The sequence below is a fragment of the Penaeus japonicus genome, unplaced genomic scaffold, assembly GCF_977035675.1.
Source record: "Penaeus japonicus unplaced genomic scaffold, GWHDUDI00000001_assembly GWHDUDI00000035, whole genome shotgun sequence".
Lineage (NCBI taxonomy): Eukaryota > Metazoa > Arthropoda > Malacostraca > Decapoda > Penaeidae > Penaeus > Penaeus japonicus.
In genome coordinates, this window is record NW_028234437.1 from 9,142,301 (window position 1) to 9,149,800 (window position 7,500).

At 40.3% G+C, this 7,500-nt stretch overlaps 1 protein-coding gene across 5 annotated transcripts in view; it reads right to left on the reverse strand.

Moving 5' to 3' along the window:
• Window positions 1-7,500, reverse strand: part of LOC122266381 (ankyrin repeat and IBR domain-containing protein 1) — a 33,519-nt gene that overhangs the window by 21,849 nt on the left and 4,170 nt on the right. For 2 of the 5 annotated variants that reach the window (XM_043036114.2, XM_043036122.2), the window contains exons 2-9: window positions 4,793-4,962; window positions 3,748-3,869; window positions 3,221-3,428; window positions 2,417-2,596; window positions 1,885-2,074; window positions 1,499-1,725; window positions 762-1,013; window positions 432-604 (exon numbers count right to left, since the gene is read on the reverse strand). In XM_043036114.2, coding sequence (XP_042892048.1) covers window positions 432-604; window positions 762-1,013; window positions 1,499-1,725; window positions 1,885-2,074; window positions 2,417-2,596; window positions 3,221-3,428; window positions 3,748-3,869; window positions 4,793-4,858 — 1,418 coding nt within the window. In that variant the 5' untranslated portion in view covers window positions 4,859-4,962. Of the gene's footprint in view, window positions 1-431; window positions 605-761; window positions 1,014-1,498; window positions 1,726-1,884; window positions 2,075-2,416; window positions 2,597-3,220; window positions 3,429-3,747; window positions 3,870-4,792; window positions 4,963-5,254; window positions 5,393-7,500 lie in introns of those variants that run through there. The other 3 variants (XM_043036130.2, XM_043036106.2, XM_086531319.1) reach the window with 3 other exon arrangements.

A 7,500-nucleotide genomic window follows, 5' to 3' on the forward strand; every position in this document is an offset into this window, starting at 1 on the left:
AGAGAGAGAGAGAGAGAGAGAGAGAGGAGAAAGAGAGAGAGAGAGAAAGAGAAAAAGAGAGAGAGAGGAAGAGAAAGAGAGAGGAAGAGAAAAATAGAAAAGAAGAGAGAAATAGAGAGAAAGAGAGATGAAGAGAGATATAGAGAGAAAGAGAGAGAAAGAGAGAAATAGAGAGAGAGGGGGGACATAGGGGGAGAGGGAAAGAGGGAGGGAGAGAGAGAGAGAGAGAGAGAGAGAGAGAGAGAGAGAGAGAGAGAGAGAGAGAGAGAGAGAGAGAGAGAGAGAGAGAGAGAGAGAGAGAGGGAGAGAGAGAGAGAGAGAGAGAGGGAGAGAGAGGGAGAGACAGGGAGAGACAGAGAGAGACAGAGAGAGACAGAGAGAGAGCAAGAGAATGTTCCTTCATATTTATACTAAAAAACACCCAAACTTACCAGCAGAAAAAATGCCCATTGCCACAGTCAACAGCATGAGAAGTCTTTGGAGGTGGTTTTGTGTTTGGGAAGAAGAAAGGTTGTGTTTCAAGCTCTGCCTCAGGGAACTTGACAGCTCTGCCACATCCTGGCTGTGGACACCATTTGATTGTCTTGTTCTTCTCAACAAATGCCTGAAAGATACATTATCACATGCACACTTTATTGATGCTTGAAAATAAAAAGGAATTTGTCCTGATTTCAGATTTTTCTATCCAAAAAGAATATTGTAATATATAACCAACTATCAACTTACATAAAAAAAGACCCTAATATTACAGCAAAACTCACCTGGATGTCAAATTGCAGGTATTTTCTCGCCATCTCTGGACTAACCATCTTTTCAATGAAATCCACGTCTACCAGAATGTTGCACCGGACGGCCGGACAAAGGATGTGATGTGCGCCGCCCTCTTGGATCTTGAGTGTCAGGTACCTTTCCCAGCACGTTGCGCAGAACTGGTGCTCGCAGCTTGTTCCCACGTGTTCCCCGAGCTCCCATATTCTCATCTCTCCCAAGCAGATGTCGCACTGTGGATAGCACTGTCCAATGAAATCCAAACGTTTGGCTTTAATTTGCAACCCACGAGTTTTGGATACAATGGGAGAAAGTTTGTCTGATCCATCAATTCATTTTATTCTCATGCGAGCAAATCAATGAAAAGTAAGGGAAAATATGAATATGTAATAACTGTGTGATTGCCTGCTTTATCTTTCCTTACTTTATTTGCAACTTGTTGAGCCATAATTCTCTATGTGATAAAACATATATCAAATTTAAGCTGATCTCTCACTACTAAACACAGAAGATGTGTACATCACAAATCTTCCATAACCCTACTTGGAAAACAATGACTATAGCTTTTATACTCAAAGACAATTAACAATCCCATATCAACTTGAAGAAAAGAGAAAAAGATTCATGACAGTAAATATGATACATGAATTTGCAAAGTCAAAGGCCTTCCACTAGACAATTCAGTGAAAAATGCTACAAAGTTCAACCTACCCCTGCAACCAATACTCACCATGTTTTCCACACTTCCTTCTCCTAGATCCTCCTCCTCCATGCTCTCTCCAGGGATGTGAGGAGGAGGCGGGGGCGTGATCACAGAGTTGGGCGGGGAAGGTGTCATCATGGGAGGCGTTGGGGCCACCAGCTGGAGAGCTGAGGCAGGCGGTGCAATCCCGGCTGCCTCGCAACACTGAACAGCGTTTGTCATCCACTTCTCCAACAGCAATGCCTTGGACCATTCTGAGGGTAATGGAAATAAAATAAGTAATCCCTATGTCTAAAACATTACACAAATCATCCCCAAAACAACACAATATTGATATACAAAACTTTTTAGTGAATACAATTTCCTCTTTCCTTGAATGATTCCCCATAGGCTCAAGTATATCATACACCTACCGTTATCCCTGAGAAGAGCCTCGGCAGTAAAGAGAGGAATGTGGAGCATATCGGCCGTCTCCACAAGCAGCTGGTCCTTTGCCTCCTGCAGATCCTGGGCACGGAGTCCAGAGTAGACTTCGCTGTCACAGTCTGTCTCCACCTCAGTACCCACCACCTCCCCCTCGTTGATGCCGTCGCTGCTGTCAGCCTGGATCAAGGTTGGGGTCGTCACTTGTCAGATTGGTTAATTTGATTTCTGCTCAATGAAGCAACATGTTGAAAAGTTAATCAATTTAAACTCATCTTCACACTTTAGATGAGCACATTTCCTTTTCCTTTCTCGGTCTAGGTATAGTAAAATCTGATAAATCTCCTCTGCTTCTCCTCCACAGTATCCTGCTATCCTAATTCAGTCATAATATGGACAACAAAAACAGATAAAAAATGTGTTTTTGCACTAAGTACGACAGCTCTTCCTAGCCAACGAACAGTAAGTACACAATTATCTTTCCTTTCTTTCCAACAGCAAAAAAAGAGACGATCCACTCACAAACACCATGCGGGACTCCAAAAACGTAGCCACGTCATGATGTGTGGATTTAACAGCCAGATCACAAGGCGTTAACCGGTCGCGGTTCTCTATAAAAAGCCCCGCCCCCTGAGCCACAAGCAGCTCCACGCACTTCCGGAGTCCTGAAGCTGATGCATAGTGGAGGGCCGTATTGCCTTTCTGTAACACCAAGGTTTAGCAACATATTATCCTGTGCTGGTGTAAAGGTGTATATATCAATGGCAGTGAGTGGTTAATATTTAGGACAAAAGAAAAATAGGAATAAAGGATATAAATTAAAATACAAAAGCTTTATCAATTCAGTCATAGGTGCTTGTCACATTAAACACGAAAAGCAAAAGTTATAAGCCAAATGTAAAAAATAATCAAGAGTTGAATCTGTACATGTCATTCCTAAGAAACTTGAAAAGTAGCACAAGTATTTTTTTTTAATCTGCAAAAGCTAAAATGTATTTACTGCATGTGAGTAAAAATGTGCATACAAACATAATCACACTCTCTTTCTCTTTGGCTTCATTACTTTTTTACATTAAATATCCATACATGTGTATATGCACAGGCATAAAAAATACAGTAGGTGCATTGATTCTTAATCTTTCATAGACTAATATAATACAAAAAACAAAAGACAAGCTGTAAAGCTGTAAAGTTTATCACTTGCATTTCAAAACCTTTAAAAAAAAGTGCACATTTCTTATCATAAAAAAGCTACTATCATCTGCCAATGAAGAAACAAACAAAAAAAAAGTACGATTGCATAACAGCCTCATAATTAATCCTGACCTTGTCCTGGGCATTCAACTGTGCTCTCTCCTTCTCCCCATCCTGCAAAACCGGCCCTCTCCACTGAAGGATCATAACAACGCACGCTGCTCTTCTCTCCTCGGCCGAAGGAGACTTGGCCTGCCCGACACGGCACACACAGTGGACTGAACTCTCGTCTTCCGCATTTTTCTTGTTTGGATTCCCCCCAAGATCACATAAAAAGGTCCTACAGGTAAAGAAAAGCCATATTTCTACCATTGTAAGTTAAATAAGGTTATATCAAATTTAGATGGGTGGCTCCTTATGACAAAGACTATATATGAATAGTTAACTGACAGGTTCTGATGGAAATGAAATATCTCAAAACTTTGGGATTAGAGTTAAATTATGCAAAAATAATTTAAAGAAATTATATTTCAGCAAAGGAAAATTAATTTTCATAAAACAATACTATTAGATATAGTCATATATTTAGAAATAATACTACTGGTGTATAAAAAAAATAAAAATATAAATGCAGTAAAAAAAAGAAGTCTGCAACACACCTTAATAAATGTTTCATTCCATGCTTGGCTGCATAGTGCAATGGAGTGTTGTGACCGTGAGACTCTCCGTAACTTGCATTGGGATCAAGGTTGGACCGTAATTCTGGAGAACTCTGGAACACCTGCCAATTTGAAGGTTCACTTTAATGTGTGAAAAAAAATTATAAGGTGAATTTGTTACTTGTATACATATTGAATATAATTTTGCAATGTGTCTATATGCTGTCAGTCACTCTAAAAACAAAGGAATTCTTCATTCTTTTCATGAGTCAGGTCTTACTGACATCTTTATTAGCATTATACATCAAGAGCTACATTGTTTACTCATGGGGTAAACATATGGAGTCAACATTCATTTAGTTTATCTGAGTGAATAAAATGTATTATCATATTCTCATATCACACTAGTTTGTATCATAGTATTTGTAAGTCTCTGCTAAAGGCTATACAAGTCTCACCTTTGTTAGCCTTTGTCTTAATCAATTGCAAATCATATTACATCACTCCTAGTAACAGGCTGTATATGTCAATGTCATAGAGTGTATCAGTCTCCAGCAAAGAACATGTCAGTCATCTCAAAGGTCATATCAATGTAAGTCAATACACATAACAGAACATCACATAAATATCAGAAAAGCCAATCAAAGTCTGTTGTTTTCACCATTTATGTGCCCTGAAGCATCAGTATAATATGACATTACATCATGCAGAATACATAAAATGATGATTAATGTCAGTAGCAACTTCAGTCTGAGATACAAGATGTATCAGAGACAGTAAGTGAGTCTAAATATGTATATCTATATTGGTTTATCACACAGCCCATCCTGTTTGTGACCTCTTTCAGATAAAAATGTTTCACCCTTTTTTCTTCTTTTTACCTCAATAATACTTGTCATTCTGTTGAATGACTACAGTTTTAAAAAATGCACCATCAACTTCTTTTCCTTCTTTCCACTTAGTGTGATAAATCAAGATAACTTTCTTTTCTTCTAATGTAGGTATGAATCATTACTTCTCCTGTGAACAAACAGTATTCACATACCTGCATAGCTGCAAATTCGTCGCCATGTTGAAGATATTTCTTGAACTTGGACGAGGCACTTCCCATTCTCCTCTGCACTTGAGGCAGTCACTGCTTGCCACTAAGCTCTGCAAGCATCCAAGCACAGAGTCACAGCCCCCTTAGGCAAAGCAGCATGCCTCTCCACCAAACTGGAAAGGTTCATAATTATTAGTTAACAATCATATATTATATTTAACAATTTGTAACTTCATTCAAGAAGAGAACAAAATGTTTAATTCATTGGATACAACAATATCTAATCCTTCAAAGATAACTCAGTCAACATTCAATCATGGCAATCTGGCTGTCTGAACAAATGGCAAACAAAGGATACAGTAAATGATTAAAATTTAACCAAGTGACTTCTGACAGACAAAGAAACTAGTCTCAGTACTATAATTTTGTTAACAAAGCACAACTTTCAAGTAGGAGTCAACTTACAAAATATTCATAAAGAAAGTGACACTTGATAAATAGCACACACAAGCTATCACTAGGCCAACCTAAGAGCAACTGAAGGGTGAGAGAAAGAGGGACAACAACAGAAGGTGTATATGAGCGCACATGTGCATGTGTATGTTTGTATGCGTGTGTGCGTGTGTCTGTTACTCCCCCACATGGTGAGGGAGGGCTCACACCCACCCACAACCTCTCTGATCAAGGACATCACTGAAGCTCCTCCCAATGCCAGATACTGCCAGAGTTCACCAGCAAAAGTGGCTCATTTCTGACATCAAGAAGGGTCCCATTGATACAGCACATTTGATATGGTTGTGTTTCTGAGTGTGAAGTACAGACAAAAAATACACAAATGTTTTTTAATTATGCTGCCCTAGCTGACTGTTGCAGCAGCTATATGAAAAATATAAAGTTTAAAGTTGTTCTGTTAACATGGTAAGAACAGAACAAAGAATTACTATAAACCAGGATATAAAATCAGGATTATATGGAATTAGATAAAAGTCACCAAACCATCATAACACTAGAATGATATTCAAAACTATAGTCTTTATTCCTAAACCATCTTGAGGGAACAAGACAAACAAACAAAATACAAGATAAAAAGAGTGATGCAAGACAAAGGTAACAAGGAAATTCTTTTTTGATACACATACACACATATCACAATTCTTCCTGAATGATGCACCAAACAATAAACTTCAAATTTCTGCCGATGCATTCATCAATAGAGACATCAACCTGCATCAGACACAATAAATGTTGGCTGTTTAAAGAAAAGAAGTTAGGACTCCTTGTAATTAATCTCCTTGTTTCAATCATCTTAGGAGAAGGGAGCTCCTACATTGAAAGATTAAGTCAACATGGCCTGTTCACCTTGGCATCTCACATGAAAGAGAAAGAAAGAAAGAAAGAGAGAGAAGAAATATAGGAAGAGGAAGAGGAAGAAAAGGGAGGGAGGGAGGGAGAGACAGAGAGAGAAAGAGAGAGAAACAGAGAGAGAAACAGAGAGAGAGAAAGAGAGAGAGAAAGAGAGAGAGAGAGAGAGAGAGAGAGAGAGAGAGAGAGGGAGAGAGAGAGAGAGAGAGAGAGAGAGAGAGAGAGAGAGAGAGAGAGAGAGAGAGAGAGAGAGAGAGAGAGAGAGAGAGAGAGAGAGAGAGAGAATGAGAGAGAGAGAGAGAAGGAGAGAGAGAGAGAATGAGAGAGAGAGAGAGAGAGAAGATGAGAGAGAAGGGGGAATGAGAGAGGAGGAGGAATGAGAGAGAAGGAGGAATGAGAGAGACGGAGGAATGAGAGAGAGAGAGAGAGAGAGATGAGAAGAGAGGAGAGAAGAGAGAGAGAATGAGAGAGAGAGAGAGAGAGAGAGAGAGAAGAGAGAGAGAGAGAGAGAGAGAGAGAGAGAGAGGAGAGAGAGAGAGAGAGAGAGAGAAAGAGAGAGAGAGAGAGAGAGAGAAAGAGAGAGAGAGAGAGAGAAAGAGAGAGAGAGAGAATGAGAGAGAGAGAGAATGAGAGAGAGAGAGAGAAAATGAGAGAGAGAGAGAGAGAATGAGAGAGAGAGAGAGAGAGAGAGAGAATGAGAGAGAGAGAGAGAGAGAAAGAGAGAGAGAGAGAGAGAGAGAGAGAGAGAGAGAGAGAGAGAGAGAGAGAGAGAGAGAGAGAGAGAGAGAGAGAGAGAGAGAGAGAGAGAGAGAGAGGAGAGAGAGAGAGAGAGAGAGAGAGAGAGAGGAGAGAGAGAGAGAGAGAGAGAGAGAGAGGAGAGAGAGAGAGAGAGAGAGAGATAGAGAGGAGAAAGAGAGAGAGAGAGAGAGAGGAGAAAGAGAGAGAGAGAGAGAGGAGAGAGAGGAGTGAGAGAGAGAGAGAGAGAGAGAAGAGAGAGAGAAAGAGAGAGAGGAGAGAGAGAGAGAGAGTGCGAGAGAGAGAGAGGAAAGAGAGAGAGAGAGAGAGAAGAGAAAGAGAGAGAGGAGGAGAGAGAGAGAGAGAGAGAGAGAGAGAGATAGAGAGAGATACGGGAGAGATGGGAGAGGAAGAGAGAGAGAGAGAAAGGAGAGAGAGAGAAAGGAGAGAGAGAGGGAGGAGAGAGAGAGAGAAGAGAGAGAGAGAAGGAGAGGAGAGAGAGAGAGAGAGAGAGAGAGAGAGAGAGAGAGAGAGAGAGAGAGAGAGAGAGAGAGGAGATGGAGAGAGAGAGAGGAAAGAGAGAGAGAGGAGAGAGAGGAGAGGGAGAGAGAGAA